This window comes from Mastigoproctus giganteus, chromosome 1 (assembly GCF_048544385.1).
Source record: "Mastigoproctus giganteus isolate SK-2022 chromosome 1, ASM4854438v1, whole genome shotgun sequence".
In the NCBI taxonomy this organism is placed as follows: domain Eukaryota; kingdom Metazoa; phylum Arthropoda; class Arachnida; order Uropygi; family Thelyphonidae; genus Mastigoproctus; species Mastigoproctus giganteus.
This window is the reverse complement of record NC_143575.1, coordinates 66,350,627-66,373,006: the sequence shown is the minus strand read 5'-3', so window position 1 is coordinate 66,373,006 and position 22,380 is coordinate 66,350,627. Positions and strand designations below refer to the sequence as shown.

At 37.1% G+C, this 22,380-nt stretch overlaps 1 protein-coding gene across 2 annotated transcripts in view; it reads right to left on the bottom strand.

Moving 5' to 3' along the window:
- LOC150090865 (glycine receptor subunit alpha-1-like) overlaps window positions 1-22,380 on the bottom strand; it is a 300,163-nt gene that overhangs the window by 38,589 nt on the left and 239,194 nt on the right. For both annotated transcript variants that reach the window (XM_090380406.1, XM_090380412.1), the window contains exon 6: window positions 2,631-2,765. In XM_090380406.1, the coding sequence (XP_090236532.1) occupies window positions 2,631-2,765 (135 nt within the window). The remainder of the gene's footprint in view (window positions 1-2,630; window positions 2,766-22,380) is intronic.

Genomic DNA, 22,380 nt, shown 5'->3' with positions numbered 1-22,380 from the left:
GCAGTATGATATGTTTTAAACAGAAAGGTTTCTCCACCTACTGCCACAGTGTAGGAAGAGAGAAATATCAATGTGTCACATGGCATTCACTGTTCCAGGAATGACAGCCAATGATCCTGGCTTGAATCACAAGAAACAACCCCAGAGAGAGATAGCACCTCTTTGATACTTCACAATTGAGACATACGTTGATAAATAACATTCTCCTGACATCCACAAGACCCAGACTCAGTGAAGAGATTAGAAAACTGTGTAATGTGATTCTTCATTCTATAACACAGCTTCAAAATATTCCAGGGACTAATTATAATGATTTATACATAAGGCAAGTTGATACTACAGCTGTCACCTGCCTTTTATATAAGGTGTGCTAGGATATCACAGCAAGACTTTTCACCCCAATTTTAATGATCAAAAATTTCAATGAAATCTCTAAACACCTGTATTACTGAATGCTTCAAAATTGCATGGAACCAATGTAGGAGATATTCTACACCTAAAAATAAAAAAGTTCCTATAAACGTGTCTCAAAAATCTATTTCTGAGGTATAATGAGCATTAATCATAAATAAAAAAACACAAAAAGAAAAAATATCTAAAGCAGCTATTTAAACTGACCTCCCTTTTGCTCAATGCAGAATTCCAGTGCAATGAATCCACAATTCCCTGTCATGTCCTATCAATTTGAGGCTGTTTTTAATGGTTTCAGAAGCTTCCAAAATGCAGTATCTCAGTTCATTTTATGTGGTAATGTGTAGAATAAACATAGAATTATTATAATTCTTACACAATTATTATAATTCTTCAAGGTCATTTTAAGTCATTTTTATCTAAGGGTGAACATGGTGAGCATCATACAAGGCTGTTCTAACTAATAATCAGTAATTATACCTCTGTATTTAAAAAGCCAAAAACAGCATGGGAAAATTGGGCATAAACCACATCCTCTGCCAATTTTCATATGGTATGTCTTCTAATGGTTCCCACAAATTGTTTTGTAGCAAATATAGGTATACCATTCCTGAAAGCATTACTGTTCAAAATAGACTGATAAGATTATTTCCAAGGAGTCCATGCTAAACAGTAAAGGAAAAGGTATGTTGATGGTGAGTAATGATTTGTGTAAGTTTCTTTTGCCCTGGTATAAGTGCTGCTGCAAGAGTTAGGAATTCAATTTCTTGTAAAACATCATTCATCTGTAACCAGAATGTGGATCAGAAACTGAGGATCATGTGCACATTGCAAAATTAGTTATTGACAAAAGTTTCTGTGTTTATTCATATCAGAGCAATAATATTCATATACAGGCATACTGTGAAATGGATATGATTATCATTTATGTAGTAATCTCTCTCTCTCTCTCTCTCTCTCTCTCTCTCTCTCTCTCTCTCTCTCTCTCTCTCCATTTAATTCATTTATTGGAATTACTGTAAACTAATTACTCAGTTGTGAGTAACCAGTGTGTGCAAAGCACATACTACCAACATCAACATGTTTATTATTTGTTTTCAAGTTGCACAATGACCAGGCCTTTACATCATGGTTTTAGCATACCTGTTTCTCCACGCTGTCTCTACACAGTAGAGGATGTTTTATGATTTGCTCTTCACCAAGTTGGAAATTTTTTGGCATATCTGTCAACAGAAGATATGCCAAAAAGTTCTTGTGAACCTTCACTATAAGATAAAATCATATCAGTTAATTCAGGAAAATAAACATTTGTAGTGTCTCCCATAATATCAGTTTAACAAATGCTATAAATGGGGCAGTCATTGTGGAGGGTAAAACTCAAGTAACAGATACATTGACACTGCTAGTATGTACTGTACACAGTGATTACTCACAGATGAGTAGTTGATATGATTCAAGTAGTAGAGACAACGCTATTTGTGTCAATGTTGATACATATATTTTGAACTGTTCAAGGTCATTTTAAGTCATTTTTATGAGATAATTTGAACATAAAAATTAGGATTAGCATTAGTAGAGGCATTTGATGCAAGAAAGCAAGCTTATGCAGCATCAGCCAAAAAAAAAAATAAAATAATAAAATAACATAAATAAATAAATAAAAAATAACCACTTCCACTTCACCCCTCTGTTCAAATGTTTTATATTGCTTTGAAATTTATGATTAATGTTTAAAAGCTTTTGAAATATATGTTTATCAAAACTTTTCCTGCAAAAATTCATCTGTAGCCAAAACTTGAGGATAATGTTTACATTGCAAAATGAGCCACTGATAAAATATTTTTATTTTTGGCACAAGAATATGTGTTTACATTTGTTTCGGAAAATTTTGAAAACACCCTGTACGTAAAGAGTTATAATGAAAAAATCCAAGAGAAGAATAGAATGAAGATGTACATTTGTTTTTGTTAAAATATTACTAATTTTCAGGAGAGAGGTCAAAATGAAGAAATTAAGAGAAAAAATATATAAACTTATTATCACGAAAAACAGAAAAATATTGAATAATAAAAGGTAAAATAAAAAAATTATTAACGTGAATTATGGAAAATTTTGATTATATCACAGGGTAAGACTATATAATTTATTACATTTTCAGTTCAAATATGCGATAAGATATTTCACTATTAAAAGTAAGTGAAAAGAATGTGCAGATTTACCAATATGAAAATACTCTTTGCATCGTGTCAGGCCTATATGCTGGATCTCAAACTGTGCCATCTTGAGACCCCTGTACATGGTAACAGCTTGGTCATTCAGCCACCTCAGCTCAACCTCACGAGTTGTTCTTGAAACTAAAGAAATAATGTATAAACAAATTCAAAATAATCCAGTCACTCATTCTATTACATCTACTGTAATTTCATTATTATGATGTATATATTCAACTGTTAACAAAAGGCAGCATTGTTTTTTTTTTTTTTTTTTTTTTTCAGTGTGGAAGTCACAAAGTAACTCATACTCTGTGTTAGAGTGAGTGACATTATCCATAAACTCTTTTCATCTTTAACAAAAATTCCATGATAAATGAGATAAAAAAAATCAGTTTTGCAAATAATTTATTTTCTTAATAAAGTACAGGGAAGCAAAATGATGTAGCAGTTTGTGCCTTTCACTTCTGCTAAACATTTGCAGATCAAAGTGAGGCAAAAATCAAATTTGCACACCTGAACTTGCTAACCCAAGAGAGTTAAAGCAACCGAAATGTGAGGCTTACCAGACCACTGAGGGCCAGTGCCATTCTAGGTGCAAAATGCATACCAAGCATCCCAAATTCAGTTAGAGTCACAAACACTGAATTGGAAATGTTTCTTACAAGTAAGTAGATGATTTTTTTGTTTGAAAGGATCAATCAAGGGATCTCTTCATTTACAATGTAAATAATGGAAACGTTCACTTTTACTTGGACACCAACATATAGGTTAGTGGGACTTACAACTAATCATTTCACAGGAATATTATCAAATATTATCATTAACCATATTATAGTACAGTGTATTAGATTTGGCAAATGATGCAAAGAAACAACTATATTCAGCATCAGCAAAAAAAAAAAAAAAGAAAAAACTTCCCACAGCACCCTCTAATCACAGGGTCCAACAAAAATAAATTTCATGCCCCCATAGCAAAGGACGTAAATACTAAAAGCAATTGACCCACTGATTCCAAATATACCAAAATTTCATCTCTATCATGTCTCCATTGAAAGATATACTGAAATTTTAATATTTGTAGAAGAATAAGAAAAATTTACCTGAATATATTAAGTAGAACACTTCCATATGACACTCACCAGAAATTAAAATGAATATAGAATTAATGCAAAATGATTACAGTAATAAATTCAAACTTTTGCTAAAAACGACTTTCCTTCCTGAAGTTGACAGGACTTTGACTATAGTCTTGATCACAGGAATTTAAATTACAGAGTATGTGTGAGCCTGGATCTTAAATAGCAAAATTATTTGTCTTCGCATGTGCGCAGAAATGCCCACGAATTGGAGATTAGATATGAACAACGAACATTAATAGAATTCTCATGTAATTTGATTTCAATTGTTTCTGCAATTAATAGTTTAGTATAATTATGCTGGATACTAAGTATTTTGGCCTTGTTGAATAAAAATGTATGGTTTTCATTAATGTCATGAAAGCCCAATTCTGACGCTGCTGAATGAGAAGCACAGACTGAGGATGCATGCTGTTTTACTCTCACATCCAGCATACACCGCGTTGAGCCCTGATAAGATGAGTCGCAATCATTGCATGAAATGTTGTACACCAGGTCCTTGATTTTTGTTGCAAAACAGGAAAGGACTGAGCAATTGTTCAGTATAGTGTGTAATTTCTGTATTGGTCTGGCCACAATTTTAAATTCAGTATCTTTAAAGAATCTATTAAGCTGGTTGTGCCACTGTTCAACATATGGGACAGAAATAGAGTATTTTTTGATCTTACTATTTTTGGTTGGTGCAGTTTTTTGTATCCTATCCTTAGCTTGTACCCTAATTCGGTTTATTGTAGCAAGCCCCTATTTAAGAATCTTTTGGTTAATATCTGTATTTCTGAATCTAAAGCAGATTCCGCTGTGGAATATTTATAGGCATTGAGAAATTGATTAAAAATAACAGCCCTATTGTAGGCGAACAGGAGATAGCTGTTATAAAGCAGAAACCTATCAGTGTTTGCCGGTTTATGATAGATGGTAAATTGGACTTCATTCAGGCTCCAAGTAAGCTTGAAATTTAGAAAATTTAATGACTTTGTGCCAGTATTTTCCCTTTCTAATGTAAAATTGAGTCTAGGGTGAATATTATTAAACAATGTAAAATTTCTTGAATAGTGTAACTATCAGTAATAACAAGAACTATTACTGATAGTTACACTATTCATACTGATTACTGATAATCACACACACACACACACACACACACACACACACACACACACACACACACACACACACACACACACACACACACACACACCTCTATATAACAAAATTGATCATTTGCTTGAAAAAATTCGTTAAACAGAAATGACCTTTTCAACAATGAAAAATACTGTAATTCAACATTCAGAAATATGGTAAAAGAGGGTTGTTGTTGTTGTTATTTGGTTTTTAGGAGCATTAGCAACTGAGGCCATATTGCTCCGGGAATATGCGGTGGTCATTTCCTGACCTTTCCGTATTTGGTGGTGACAGGCTCGAACCCCGGTCTAATCAAGAAGCGTGTGCTACGCACTGCTGCTCCTTCCCACCTGGCTACGGAGGCACCTGGTAAAAGAGGGGAAATAAATCAATAAATGGGACTGAATAAATTTTCTAACATTTTAAAACAATTAATTTATTAATACATACATATCAAGAATTTACTGCTTGCATGTGCACAATATACTAGTACACTTTTCAGAATTATTTCGTAAAATATTTGGTTATTTTGTGTTGTACACTGGATTTTCTTCACACTGAAGGCTTCGGCACAAAGTTTCAAATGCTGCCGCCGTTTCATGTTTGGAAGGTTTAATATTGCCCTCATTTTCAATCCAACTCTTCATCGATATTGTCACTAGTTCTTTGAATACTCTCCAAAATGTTCTGTTGAGCCAGTAAAATTAAATCCAAATGTCAGAGTAACTTTGATATTCAACTACTAAGACATCATTTTCAACTCCTAAAAATTCATCAAGAACAATTTATCCACTGAACAAACCTCTTGCTTGGAATTCTTCCCAAGATTGCTCAATCTCTTGCAGTAGTTCATCCCTCTCATCGCTGTTAATTGGCACTTTAGCAAAACCTGCTTTTGCGAAAAGATTCTTAATCGTTTACATCACATTGTGACTCCACCCTTTCTCTAACTGTGATATGCACATCTGAAAATCTATAGGTTGGTTAGTTTCTATTCTCAGTATGTGCCTTCAGTAGTGCATTTTCAAATTTTTGAAAATGCCTCGGTCTATTGGCTGCAGTTTACATGAGGTATTAGCATTAGTAAAGGCACATGATGCAAGAAAGAAAGCTTGTATAGCATCAGCCAAAAAAAAAAAAAAAAAAAAAACCCTTCTCATTTCACCTATCCACTTGTTCCAAACGTTTGTCTAGTTCTGCCTTGAATCTATTTAAGCTATCAACTTCTACAACGATAGAGGGAAGTATGTTCCAGCAATCAACCACCCGCTACTAAAGACAAACTTCCGCACATCTATCCTACAACTGTCTTTCCTGAATTTGAATTTATGCCCTCTCAGGTGATTATTCTGAGCAAAAGGAAGAATATCATCAGCATTGAGCATGCTCAAACCATTCAAGGCTTTATACACCTCAATCAGATCACCTCACAAAAGCCTAGTCTCCAGATATTCAGAGTGAGAAAAACAAGCTTCACACTTGTTTCGAAATTTCTGAGTGAAGGTGAGCAGGGCAGTTGTCGGCAATCAAAGCGATTTTTGTTTTCTTTCGTCATATTTTTATCAAAATTTAAAATCCACTTCAAAAACTTTACTTGGCATCCAAGATTTTTTGTTATAGTCTTAGTCCGACTCTAATGACTTTACTCCTTTGAAACATCAGGGCTGTTTACTTTTGCCTATTACTAAAAGCTTCAGTTTTTCATTACCAGCCATATTTGCACCAACCAAGACTAATTTTCTCCTTACTATTTTTACCACCTAACATTTATCACCTTTAAAAGTGAGGCTTGTTCGGCAACCATTTAAAATATAGACCTGATTCATCAACGTTTAATATGTCTTTAGGCTTATAGTTCCCCATAATTTTTGTTAAAAACTGTTTCTTTCCAATGGGTACAGTCTTCTTCGATTATAACTCCACTTACACCAGAAATAACTTTTTCGAGTAAGCCGTCACTTTTTGAATTTGTCTGGCCAACAAGAACTGGTTTGGAATGTTTTATTGCCACAGAAAAGATGCATACTCCATAGCCTTTTCTTTTATTAATGGCCCTGATTTTTTTTTGTCGAATCAACTTCAACCACTTAAAAACAGCTTCATATACATCTTCATATGGATATAATTTTGCACACTTCCAACTTACTCCCGTTTCCTCAAACAGTTTGAGAATCGAAACATGTTTTTCAGAATGGTTGACACACTAATGGCAGAGATACCAAATTTTGAGCGAATTCTTTTTTTAATGCTCCAATCCACAATACTATTAAGCAATTCCCCTTTTCTACTACACTCAATCATTTACTGTTTGACATTGTAAAATTACTTGTATAGCAGCTGAAACAAAACTGATTTAGGGACCACTTGTACTTAACCATGTAAACACAGACAGATGAAGTTTAATGACAGTGTGAACTCATTTCAGCGAAACAAGAGATGAATTTCCAGGATTAAAGAAAATCACTCTCTTCTAAATTCTCTAAATAGGGTACTTACAGTAGAAAACAGGTTGACCGGAGCCAATGTCCGCATCTGGAATATGCCTTAATCTTTGCTAATGGTGGACAAGCAGTTGGCCAGCATGATTTTTTGTTGTTGTTGTAGGGCAGGCATTGGCAACCTTTGAGTGAAGAGCCATTTTTGATCTAATTAAAAAAAGAATCTGAAGAGCTGCACCTCAGCTCAAGCTGGGAGGGGGGGGGGAGATTTTTAAGAAATGGAATAGAGTGGGAAGGTGTTTTATTAAAAAAAAAAATATTATATCGGTGTAAATACACCATAGTTTACCCGTAAGTTTAACTATATAAGCAGTGTAATGGCATCATTTGATTTTATCTCATATTGTGACTACCTTCACAATGAGATACCAGGTATTGCACTACTTTGAATAAATAACGCTTCTCTAGTAGAGAAGACTACTGTTATTCAATTCATTCTCAGTGGGACACCACCACCCAGATGTGTTTCGGAGCTTGTTGGCTCGCACATTGGTGGATGGGCAGGTACCCTGATAGCGCAGACATGCTATCAGGGTACCTGCCCGACCACCAACGAATGAGCTAACAAGCTCCGAAACATGTCTGGGTGGTAGTGCCCACTGAGAATAAATAACAGTAGTTTTCTCTACTAGAGAAGCGTTATTTATTAAAATTAGTGCAATACCTGGTATCTCATGAAAGTAGTCACAATATGAGATAAAATCAAACTATGCCGTTACACTACTTATGTAGTTAAACTTTACTTACACTGATATTATATAGTTAATTTCAACCTATAACATATTATGCCTTGTGCATTTAGTCTTCAACATATTAAAAATATATATATTTTGAAATATTATTTATCAATACTGAAAAAAATGTAACAAAACATCCAATTAGGTATGAATTAATGTAACTTTTGCTGCTGAACTTCTTGAGTGAGTCTCTCAACATCAGGCAAGTATGCCGTAATTTTCATCTTTAAACATGCTGAGAGATTTGCATTGTTCTGACAGTGTCTTGATTTATTTTTAATATAGTTCATGTTCTAAAATATTTTGCCTACAGAAATACGTTGACCCAAAACCTGAGAGAAGTCCAAATACAAATATTTTCAAATTTACATTCATGTTCAGTAAGCTACTACACACATTGAACACAATTTGGTCTTGCATTTTCAACTCATCTATTGCTGTCCATTCATATAGAATTGCAAAGGCAGCCTTTTGCCTCCCCAAATCCTCAATTTTAGTTTTAAGGCATTTTATCTTGCACTCTACATGTCCTTGATTTTTAAATCTGCTAACTCCATTTCAAATCACACTTCATGTGGGCTAAAAGCTAAAGAGCTGCAGTTACCTGTTCAAAGAGCTGCATGCGGCTTGCGAGCCACAGGTTCCGACTCCTATTGTAGGGTTTTAGGAGCATTAGCTACTAAGACCATATTGCTCCATGTATATTGTCTGTAAACTGCATGTGTTCTGATGTGGATTATCTGTTTGTTGGACGAAAAACCCAAGTTTCTGAGAGAAAAAACTACACTACCCTTGCCTAAGACCGACTAACTCAGACCAGTGAAAAAGGCCAGTAAAAAATTGCCTTTTTCACCTGATATCGGAGGAAGGGGATTCTACCAAATGTGCCACCCACGAGGGCACAGCACAACTTCTTGGTACAGTAAAGGTGGTTGTATAGGTTTTTTTATGGGCACCAATAAATTGTAGAATGTTTTAGCTCTTACTTAATTCATACTCTTAAGAATTATTCCCTTTAGTTTTTAAGAGCTAACGCAATTAATTCTTAATCCTTTTAGCTCATGCACACATATATACTCAAATACATACCCTCCACACACATATATACGGTCCTTGAAGTTGTCAGAGACATTCTCTCAGATTTGCCAGACAAGCTGTACTTTCTACCTGGGAGTCTAAAACGCTGATGGAACTGATATTCGGGTGACATTCAAATCAAGTGGACCCAATTTCAGCGACGTACGGACAGTCTGTGACAGCCAAATCCTCTGCTTGCACCGTCACGATGGAGGCACTGTAAGTAACCCTGGGTATAACCTCCATGCACACTGTAGGTGACCATCCAGGTGTGAACCAACGTAAGCAGGGGTCAAGTTGTGGCATCCACACCACATGAAAGAATGCCACCTCTCTGTGTTACCAGGCAATACTAGGTATGGTAGATGACTCTCATCAACCGGTGAAATACCACCACTTTGCTTATTGGAGGCTTGAAGTGGTGGAACCCGTGTTTAGTCTCCAGAGCTAAGTTCCGGTCAACCCTTCCCCATCTCTTCCATCATGCAGTATGACTGATGACTTTTGAGGTTATGATGAACATCATGGCGAGACCCAATCTTCATTACATTTCTAGGGTACAGCTTTAAAATGGTATTCACAGGCCGGCCGCTAGTTAGTACACCGGATCGAACCTATTGGTAACTCTCTAGGATGCTTCCGGATCAGCTAGTGTACAATCTTGCTACCTCTACTCAGCCAGATAGTGACTGGAGGGAGTCCGAGTAGTGTGTGTGTGGGGGGGGGGGGGCACTGTCAAGGCCCAGTAGCCAGGAGCAGCACTGTGTACCACACACTTCTTGATTAGACTGGGGTTCGAGCCCGTGACCACCAAATACAGAGGATGCAAAAAGGTCAGGGAATGACCACCGCATATCCGCGGAGCAATATGGCCTTAGTTGCTAATGCTCCTAAAAACCAAATAACAAAAACAACAACATTGTCAAGGCCACGTTATGTCAAGGATCTGGGTAAATTCTTACCATGTGGATGGTAAGAATATACCCAGAATTATCAAAAAATTTCATTACTTCATACAGCATGTCCACCCCGCTTTTTCTTACTATTGAATACACCATAAATTGTCAAACTAATAGAGTAAGCTTGTCTGCAAAAAGATCTAAACCTCCCAAACACTTCCTAGTTCATTTCACAATTATATATGGTCTCAATTCTAATCTCAAAATTTTGACAAAATCCCAGTTATTGGTTGATTCAACCACTGCTCATCTCCATTGCCCAAATTATTCGCTGTATGATTCCTTTCGCCTCAAAGGTGGTACTTGTGCCCATGTCCGTTCTGATATTCCCTGTCAGAAGACTTGGTAATTTGAAATCTCCTCTTTTCGATCTTCTCTGGCTTAAAATCTCTCTACCTCATTGTGTCAAATTCATCTGTCACTTGGTTATTTTTGGGTTTTTTTTTTTTTTTTTTTAGGAGCATTAGCAACTAAGGCCATATTGCTCCAGGATATGCGGTGGTCATTCCTGGACCTTTCCGCATCCTCCGTATTTAGTGGTGATGGGCTCGAACCCCGGTCTAATCAAGAAGCGTGTGCTATGCACTGCTGCTCCTTCCCACCTGGCTACGGAGGTGACTCATTTATCACTACCATTCTCCCAACTCCAGTAATCACTCGAAGCTCTTTGACTTGCTCTCTTTGCAACTTGACTTTCGCCAGTCCAACTTTTCTAACAGTGAGGTAATTTTCCTTGGTGATTTTAATGTTCACAACTCCAGCTGGCTTCCTTTTTCTAGTCACACTGACCCAGCTGGTCGAGATGCTGAGGCTTTTGCAATTACAAATGACCTTGCACAGGTTGTTCATTTACCTAACCCAATACCGGATAATCCTAACAATGCAGCCAACACACTTGATCTTTTTCTCACAAACAACCGTTCTAAGTACACGGTCGAAGTGAGTAGTCCTTTAGGCACTTCAGATCACAACTTGGTAATTGTCTCTTCTCCAACGGAGCCTTTATCTCATTGATATTCCCCACCTCGTATTGTTTGATATTACAAAAATGTAAAATGAGATGATCTGCGAGATTTCTTTTCTTCTTTTCCTTGGTCAGATTACTGTTTCAAAACTTCTGATGTCAACATTTGCTCAGATCGTGTCAGCGAAATTATTCTTGTAGGAATGGGATCCTTTGTTCCACACTCCACTTTAAAATCCCGTCCTTTATCTAACCCTTGGTTTTCAATAAATGTGCTAAGGCTTTTCAAGAGAAGAACGTTGCACATCGTAATTGGCTTGTTTCCAAATCTTCAGTTTCATTTTCTGCCTACACTAAAGCTTGCAACAATTGTAAAGCAGTAATTAATCGGTCCAAACTAGATTTTGAGTAGGCTAAGAGTAAAAAACTTGCTTCTTACGCTAATGGTAGCCAAGCATTCTGGTCTCTTGTCAAAGCTATTGGCCACAACCTTTGCCAATCTTTGCTCCCACCTCTGTCAAAACCAGTTGGTTCTGTTGTCACTTCAGCCAAGGGTAAAGGGATGACCTGCTAGCATCCCATTTTTCTTCTAACTCCTGTATTAATGATCTTCCCACCATTCCCAACACGCTTCATTCAATGCTTCCTCTGGTCTTCCATCAAAAGGATTTTTACGTATCTTGATGCTAAGAAAGCTCCAGGTCCTGATGGTATTTCTCCACTTGTTCTCAAAACCTGTGCTCCTCAACTTCTCCTGTTCTTTCCGTCTTTTTTCACTTTCTTATTCCAAGGTGTTTTTCCTTCTGCTTGGAAATTTGCTCATGTCCAGCCAGTTCCTAAAAAAGGGTGACAAATACCCCCCCCCCATCCAATTATCGTCCCATTGCAATTACTTCTACTCTTTCTAAAGTAATGGAGAGCTCGATTAACCGCCAACTCTTAAAACTACCAAGAGACATTTCGTCTGATCAATGATCGCCAGTATGCATTCCGCCAGTGTCGATCCACTGGTGATATTCTGACTTATTTTACCCATTTATGGACAAATTCAATGGTAAAGTTCGGGAAAAAACAAGCAGTTGCTCTTGAAAACTCAAAGGCTTTCAATCGTGTTTGAATTAAAGGTCTCCTAAACAAGCTTCCATCTCATGGTTTGCCAACTGTTTTTTGTAATTGGTTATCCAGTTCTCTCTCTGATCGCCCCAATCTTTTCCTCTTGTATATTAATGACCTTCTTCCATTGACTGGAAATCCTATCCATAGTTTTGCCGATGACAGCACATTGCATTCCACTTTCCACTTTGAGAAACCTTGTCCTGCTCAATCAGCTTCCGCTTCTCGAATATCCGCTGCCAATTCCTTAAATGTTGATATCCAGGTAATTCTCCAGTGGGGCAAAGACAGCTTAGTTGATTTCCATCCTTCTAAAACTCAGTCTTATCTTATCTCTTGCAAAAAGGATTCTTCTGGTCCTATGCTTATCTTTGGTGACACTACGATTTCTAGGCAAGTTGATATATCTCTTTTGGGGATTACGCTGACTTCTAATCTCTCTTGGGTCAAGTACATTACAAATATTGCTTCCTCTGCATCTAAAAAACTTGGTTTTCTCTTTCGCTCACGGCGTTACTTTTCTTCCAAACAGCTGTTCACTCTGTACAAATCGCAAATCCGCCCTATCATGGAACATTGTTCCCATATCTGGGGCGGTGCCCCCAAAACCTCTCTCACGCTTCTAGATTCCATTCAGAAGAGGGCAGTTATGTTAATTAATGACTCTCTCTAACAAAGTCTCTCCACTCGCTGTCTCATAGACGTACTGTTTGTGCTGCATGCCTTTTCTACAGATACTTCCATGGGCACTGTTCTTCTGAATTGGCTTCTATAATTTCCGCTCTCTCTTTCATAACAGTCCGAACATGTGCCGCCACCAGCCAACATCCATTTACTGTCCAACTTCAAACTCACAGAACCAACTTTTCGTCTTCCTCGTTTATTCATTCAACTGCCGTTTTCTGGAACAACCTTCCTTCGTACATATTTCCTGAAAATTACAGTCTACAAAAGTTGAAGTCTAATGTCAGCAAATATCTTCTTTCGTCTTCTCAACCTCCAACCCAAGCATGGTACTAAGTACTATACTTTCTAATACCTCTCGTGTTTGGGGTTTTCATAAAAAAAATATATATATACTCATACACATATACTCTCTCTCTCTCACACACACACACACACACACACACACACACACACACACACACACACACACACACACACACAAATGTATACAGGGTGTTTCAAAAATACACGGAATAACTTCAGAATGAGTTCCTCATATGTAGACAATAAATATCTTTTATATCAACATAGTTCCGGAAATGCTTGGTTCCCGAGTTATTAACCGGAATGTCTTATCTCCCACAGGTGATTTCCTTCATCACAAGGTACTATTATTATTATGTCTAAGGTGGCACCTAGACTTTCGTCTATCTCCACCTGATAAGCTGACTTTGTGCGGAACCTCTGCAAAACAGACCTGTATGGCAGGTCTCTTCGCCACCAGGGAGCGGCTGTGCAGATGCCAGCTGCTCCCTGGTGGCGAAGAGACATTAATGGCCGCCCATAGCACTTGGTACTGATCTTCTATTTTAAGTGCCACATGCACAAAAATCCCACACCCACCGGAAGTAGTGCTATACCGGTGGGTGCTAGCAATCCCGCTCCCAGGCTGCCCACACCTGAGAACCAGCAAAAAAAAAAATAAATAAATAAAAAATAAAATAAAATTACACACACACAATATAAACTAACTAAAAAAACAACAAAAAACAGATAATCAAAATGTATATAACCAAATCTTAATTAGTAATCATTGGATTATTCCAATGTCTTCTCCGTTGAAAAACAGTTACACAGAACTCTTGCAGTGCTTGAAATTTATCCTGATTAGCAATACGATTACTTTCACAGCCTCTAACTAAATTACCAATCTTCACTTTAACCTTTCTCTAAGTTGAACATACAAACTACAATCATATAATAAATGACTCCATTCCAATGTCTTCTCCGTTGAAAAACAGTTACACAGAACTCTTGCAGTGCTTGAAATTTATCCTGATTAGCAATACGATCACTTTCACAGCCTCTAACTAAATTACCAATCTTCACTTTAACCTTTCTCTAAGTTGAACATACAAACTACAATCATATAATAAATGACTCCAAGTCTCAGGTTGACCGCAAGTACATAAAGGAGAGCTGACTAGACCAAAGTAACGTAGTTTAAAATTCAATGACCCATGGCCAGTTAAAATAAACGATGTTACCATAGAAGGAAAAAACCATTTGTTTTTTGTAACTGTTGGAATGAACAATCTAGTCACCTCCCCAGTTACACTAAGATCCCATCTCTGTTGCCACATACCAATCAACTGTGTTAGAACATTTTTCTTAGCTTTAGCTATCTCTATAGTGACATCAATGTAATATTCATGAAAGAAACAACTACGTCTTTTTTTTTTTTTAAGTAATAACAAAGGGCGTGATACACAATGTACAAGTCTAGAGGCAAATGTCCGGCCAAAACCTGATATGCAGGTTTTGGCCAGACATTTCGTTGAGACTGTTCTGCACAAACTAGAAATAACATAAAGCATTGAGCGCTGAATCGATAACAATTTCTGTTTAAATTTAACGTTAGTAACTCTGAAGTACCATGCTGATGCTCCGTACGAAAGTATGGGTAAGAAGACTGCCTTGTAGTATAAATTTAAAAAAAAACTTTCCTTTTCAATCCCCAATCTGACCTAGTTAATCGAATTATTGCTGCACTAAATTTAACTTTTTCATGTAAGTAATTTAAATGTGGGAAAAACGATAATCTATCATCAATTCTTATACCTAGATATTTCACCTCAGATACTAGCGGAATCTACCTCCCCTTAATTAAAGCTTTTGGCGGTCGCGCATAATTTAGTTTCCCCTTAAGAAGCATCATAACAGTTTTAGTTGTAGATATCAATAGTTTATGCAGATCAGCCCATGACACTAGACTTTCTAATACCTGAGCCACTCTTATTTCAAGCACAGACCTGGATTTACCAGTAACACATAAAACCAAATTATCTGCATAAGCAATCTTATGCAGATTTTCAACTGATTGTTCTAGCCATAAATTAAGTACTAAGTTCCAAATATGTGGGCCCAATGCAGACCCCTGAGGACACCCTCTCGAAATATTCCTATTAAACTGTAGATGCTTAGCTTTCAGTATAATTTTCCTACCATAATTTTCCTACCTTCTATTAACTGGGTGGATATCGCACAGAGAATGAATACATTTTAACTGTGGTATGCTTTTAAAACATTAATCACAGATGCCTTGAATTTACCATTAAAAAAAAAAAATACTCCACTAGGAGATTTCCAAGTTGGATGAATAGTGAAGTTGCCACATTACTTGAGCAGAAAAAAGGTGTCATGGAAAAGTTACAGAGCAATAAAAAGTACTGAAGCCTATAACAGCTACAAGATGATCTGTAATAGAGCCACAGAAAAGGTTCGACAAGCAAAGGCAGTTTATGAGAAATCACTAGCAAATAGGAAGGATAAGGAATTCTTCACATATATAAATGCCAAGAAGAGCAGGACAAACCAGATCGGACCTTTACCTAAGGTCCGTCATACGTATTTCCTGAAAATTACAGTCTACAGAAGTTTAAGTCCAATGTCAACAAATATCTTCTTTCGTCTTCTCAACTTCCAACCCAAGCACGGTACTAAGTACTATAGGTTCTAACACCTCTCGTGTTTGGGGTTTACATAAAAAAAAACAAAAGGAAAGGGAATAGTATTAAATACACCAGCTGCCGTTGCAGATGAAGTCAACAGTTATTTTGCATCGATATTTACAAATGAAAAAAAACCTTTTGTGGCAATGGGAAATTGTGGGAGCGAAGTTGAAAAATATGTACGGTAATTAATGATATTGAAATTTCGCAAGATTATTTAATAAAAAAAAAAACTTTCGAGCTTACAGGCCAGTAAAGCTCCTGGAGTTGATGGAATATACCCTATAATCTTAAGAATACGGTGCTGTTTCTTGTATTCTGTCTATCTTGTGAACTCCTCCGACCGTTTGGTCGTCCAGGAGTATAAACAGAAAATTTATTTATTTTATTAAGGGAGGCGGCAAGTGAGTGCACTGAACCATTGAGGCTAATTATGCGAGCATCAACTACATTCTGGGGAGATTCCCTTGGATTGGAAAAGTGCCAATGTATCTCCCATACATAAGGGTGGCTCTAAGAGTGAAGTGGGAAATTATCGACCTGTCAGTCTGACTTCAGTGGTAGGGAAAATCATGGAGGCAATGATCAAGGGTGGAATTCAGGATCATTTGGATCAAATTGAAATTCTCAAGGATACTCAGCATGGTTTTGTAAAGGGAAAATCATGTTTAACAAATCTGATTCGCTATTTTGAAAGAGTCACTCACGAGCTGGATTTAGGGTATAATTTCGACATTGTTTATTTAGATTTCAGCAAAGCTTTTGACTCAGTCCCACATGAGCGGTTGCTTTATAAGCTGGAATAGGTTGGAATCACTGGGAAAATCCTTAGATGGATAGCAGGATGGCTTCGGGGCAGGAGGCAGAGGGTTGTGATAAATGGCTATTCCTCAGATTGGGTTGATGTAAGAAGTGGGGTTCCCCAAGGATCAGTATTAGGACCACTGTTGTTTTTAATTTTCATAAACGACATCGATGCTTTTTTGGATGAATAGTGAAGTTGCCACATTACTTGAGCAGAAAAAAGGTGTCATGGAAAGGTTACAGAGCAATAGGGATAGAGGGCGTGATGTCTAAATTTGCAGATGATGTTAAAATTGGTAGAGTAGTTAATGATCACTGTCAAGTTGAGCGTCTTCAGAGAGACCTAGATAGACTTCAGGAATGGTCAGAAAAATGGCAGCTATGCTTTAATCCAACAAAGTGTAAGGTATTACACCTGGGAAACAGTAATCCCAAAATAACTTATTCACTTGGTGGAGTTCAACTAAACCCAGTACTGGAGGAAAGGGACTTGGGTGTTACGATACGGTCAGACATGAAATTCTCTGAGCATTGTAAACAGGTTGCAAGGAAGGCCCATGGTGTCCTATCGATGATCTATCAAACTTTTGCAAGTAGAGATAGGGACGTGATAATTCCATTATATAAGGCTTTTGTTAGACCACACTTGGAATACTGTGTTCAAGTATGGAGACCGCACCAAATAAAGACATCGAGCTTCTTGAAAGGGTGCAAAGACGGGTAACTCGCCTGGTGAGATCGGCAAAAGGGCGTCCTTATGAAGAAAGACTTCGAATATGTGGGTTGCAGAGTTTGGAAACTAGACACCTTAGAGGAGATTTGATTGAGGTGTTTAAGGCTCTGAGAGGCATCAGTAAAATGAATGAGGACAAAATTTTCAAAATTATAAATGATGCTAGAACTAGGGGACATAAATTCAAGTTACGGGGGAAATGTTTAGATTGGACTGTAGGAAGTTTTTTTTAGCCAGCGAGTTATAAATTACTGGAATAAGTTGCCTGCATGGGTGGTAGAGGCCGACAGTTTGGGGAAATTCAAAGGTCATCTGGATAGTACCTTGGGGTCAGGGAAGCGCATAGGATGATAGGTTTAATTTCCTTTTCTTTTATTAATTATTATTATTTATTTAATCATTGTTTTATTCAGTTTTTTTTTTTTTTTTGGCTGGTGCAGCATAAGCCATAGGCTTTCTTGCACCATGCGGCCATTACCAATACTAACCCTGAGGTCCACCACAACAACACATGAATATCCCTGAATATCCCCTGTAATTAATCCTACTGCAGATAAATTGAATATATATGATGCAATTCCGATTCGTTTATCCAGCTCGGGTCTGCATACAATCGCCATTTCACCAAAATCTGCCTCTTGCCACTATAGAGTACACTCCTCTTTAATGACATAAAATTCGGGGCGGTCTACTTTTTGTAATTCTTCTGAATAAAAAACTTTCTGGAGATGATATTGTGAGATGTATCAACTAGCTGATAAGTCACAGGTGATGTCTTATAAATATCATTCACTACAACGATTTCTTCTGACCAATTGCGATCACACCTTTTTCAAAAGCTGATTTTTGGCGTTAAATGTGAACATCACCTTTGACAAACAATGAAAGGCCAGGAGGTAGGGTGTGCCATATAAGCATCTCCACACCTCTGATTCATTAGAAAAATTGACGTCAGACGGTGCCATGCCTATTGTTTTGTGCTTAGTTTTATTATAGCTCACAATCGTTGGTAATCGTTTGAAACGATATTTCACAGTTCTATGTAGTGTATAAGCAGTTTGTGTCAAACCTGCTGCTATTATGAAGCAGCAGGTTTGACCCTAACGATATTCTGAAAGGCAGATCAGCCCGCAAAGCTGATCTGCCTTTGCGGGAGCGTAATATGCGCTGTACGGTTGTTCATTCATTACGAACTGGCATTGAAATAGTTTAAACACAGTGTATATATATATATATATATATATCATAGAAAATTGGTTTTTGTGTAAGCAATTGCATGCTGAAAAGTAGCAGCCCCGCAGAGCTCTGCGACTTTGCGTGTTGTTCATTATAAAAAATAATACATCTGTCATAATAAATGATGACATATTACATTTGCTTAACATTGCCTTAATCAATAAATGCTCCTCCAGCATGGAATAAAAAACACTGTATCCATGCAATTGGTTTGTCAAGTCTGGAATAGTAACTCAAGTTTCCTCGATTAATGAAAAAGGACTGCATTTTTTCATAAAATCACTAAGAACGAAAAGAAAATCCATCTCATTTATGGTATGACAATCGTAGCCCAATTTCATGTAAACTTGCTTCTCAGGCGATACTAAAATTTTTGCCATAATTTGAAAAACATGCCTGTGTCCACGCAAAACTTTTAGATAACTGCTAGCACGAGAAATCAGCATTGAAATACCGTCAATGTCGACTTCAACAACTTTATCTTGAAGGGAGAAACAAACAACATCATCGGTTGCTACTACCTGACAAGACCAGCCAAGAATACAGTCTGCTTTTCGACCATCATGTAAGCAAATTCTCAGGGTAGGGAGGTGCTATTTCATAACGTCCCATACATCCACAGATAAAGAAATAACAGTATTACACGATTCTATACAGATTTGAGGATCGAATTCACTAAGGGAAACATGGAATCGAACTCCTCTTGACAACACAAACTGCTTGTTTAGAGATTTATTAGGCTCATCGGCAACTATGGCAATAGTGCACCACACAAACTGCAAACTTACATGAGGCATAGTGAAAACAAACTCAAGTCACTATATAAAATACACTCGCAAAGCATATCGAATGTGTATCGATCACAAAAATTATATATACCACTTTGGGGAAAAGCACCAATCAAAAACACGCAAACGGCCCTCCAATCAAATGGGAATAAAATGTAGCTAGAAACACACAGCCAATTACAAAGCTGTACGGGGTCTACGTAATAGATGAGAAGTTTCCTCATAGCTTTGCTGTAAACAGCTCATCATTCTAGCTTTTTTTTTTTTTTTTTAATTTCACATCTGGCGATCGAATCTGTCTGGAATTCCATTACGTCACTTAATTGACATTTTTGACTCTCCACAAGGAAGCTCATAGCTTTATTGTAAACAACTCATCAAACTAGCTTTTTTAATTGAAAATCTGCTGGTCAAATGTTACTGGAATTCCAATACGTCACTTAATTGACATTTTTTACAGTTAACAGATCACTTTGCATTAGACCTGTGACCCATATCCTCCCATAAGAGGACTTGGGGACCTATATAAGTGTCCATGACCTACACACACCTGTGATCCACATCCTTGTTCTCCGAGACTTGGGAACACCATCGGCAGAGGGCAATGTGTGTGTCCACACTACTACTACTTATCCTACTCACAGATAATAGCTCCTTTCCCAAGTAATCCTTTCCCATTATCACGTTTGTTATCTCCTGATCACTGATGTATATAGCCTCACTATATTTTCCTTAGTTGAGAAAAGCTCAACATGAAAGCCGAAAGCTAATAACTAAATTGTTTTCAGTGTTTTATTTTTGTATTTTTTAATGCTTTTAAATACTTTATTTTAACTTATTTTAGATATCATAATTTTAACTGTTTTTATCCATGCTTATTAATTTGTACATTTTGTAGGGGTGTGAGTGTTTTAACCCCTATTACCATATAGTATAAGTCTGATGAATGGCGGCACCTGGGTCGTCAGTTCAACTCTGCCGTGATTCGTTGTTGTGATAGAGGATATGCCTGTCGATAGAAAATCAAAAGTAAACATTAACGAAACCGTTTTAAGTTTAAATTAGGAATTTAATTAACCATTAAAGTTAATAAATATCCAGTCCAGTAATTAATGTCCAATCAGTCCACGATATGAACAGGTGTTCAACACAATGAATTACTGTCCATGAGATTTCATAACGTTCAGGTTGTGATTAGAATTAAATAGGTAATTAAGGTGGTAAGGAGCAAACTTTACCACAAAATCTAAAGAAAACAAAAGTGATATTTAAATATAAACTTAATCACTATTTAAAAATTATGAACATGTTAACCAAATGTCAAATTTAAAGGTAAAAAAATATGGAGCAAACAGTTGATGTGAATGTTACAATTTGTTAGCACCTTGCTGTCCAGGGGCAAGTTTATGATCTCCAGCTGAATAAATAAATAAATAAATAAAATTGTGCTACCAGGCTGATAGCAACAAATAAGTTTTTGGATACATTTCTTAAAATTAAGAATTTAACAAATTTAGGGGAAAAATTTGGTGAAGTTCTGAAAGAATTTGGGAATTATGAATGAATTTAAGTTAAGTAAAGGTACTAATCGATAAATACTAAATAGGTTTTTTATACTTCAGACAATAACTGTGAGAAATTCTGAAAGGAATGAAAGAAAGTAGGAGGAAATGAAGGCAGATTCCTGACCAGGAGTATGTTACTCCTGGATTAGTGATAGACAGTGTGTAAATTCCAAATACCAAAAAGTATTATACCTTGAATTCAGCAGTACTCAACACTGTTCATGGGTTGAAGGTGAACAAAGATTTATCTTCAAGGTTCATAGCCAACGTCAACCTTGTCGACATTACCCTTGAATTTCTGTAGATTGTAATTTTCAAGAAATACACCTGTGAAATACATGTTCCAGAAAACAGAAGTTGAAGGGATAAATGAGAAAGAAAGTTGGTCCTGGGAATTTGAAGTTGGATAGTAAATGGATGTTGACCGGTTGCTGTTTGTGTTCGGACTTGTTTGGAAGTCAATTCAGAAGAACAGTGCCAGTGGAAGTATACAACAGAAACTGAAAGTCTACCAGACTGAGTAGAGATACGCTTTGCATGGCATGAGTCATTAATTAACCTAACTGCCTACTTTTCAATGAAGTCTTGAAGCCTGAGAGAAGTTTTGGGAACACCTCTCCAGAAGTGGGAACAATATTCCATCCTAGGGCGGTTTTGAGATTTAGCAATAGCGGACCGGGCTAGCCAGGTGGGTAAAGTGCCTGCTTGGCAACCCAAAGGTCGCGGGTTCGATTCCCGCCTCGGGCTTGGATCAAAGTACTGCAAAAACCTTGGAAGGTGCATTATGGCCACAGAAGCCTATGCGCCAACGACAAAAAAAAAAAAAAAAAAAAAAAAAAAAGATTTAGCAAGTGTGAGCAGGTGCTTAGAAGAAAAGTAACGTCAAGAGCGAAAGAGAAAAACCAGTTTTTTAGATTCAGATGAAGCAATATTTGTGATGTGCTTATGCCAAGACAAATTAGAAGTTGGTGTAATCCCTAATAGAGATATGCGATCTTGTCTAGAAATCTGAGTGTCACAGAAGAAAAACGGCCTCCGTGGTCAGGAGCGGGAGCGCAGTAGCACACGCTCTTTGAGTAGACCGGGGTTCAAGCCCCTGACTGCTGAATATGGTCGATCTGCCAACCCGCACTGGACCAGCGTGGCAGATTATGGTCCATTTCCCTCAGCACGAATTGTTGAGGAGGCTTCCATCCTGCAGTGGGTTGATAATGGCTGCACTTTATCTTTTTTTTTTTTTTTATGCCAAGACAGATTAGAAGTTGGTGTAATCCCTAATAGAGATATGCGATCTTGTCTAGAAATCTGAGTGTCACAGAAGAAAAAGCATCCTTTTTGCAAGATAAA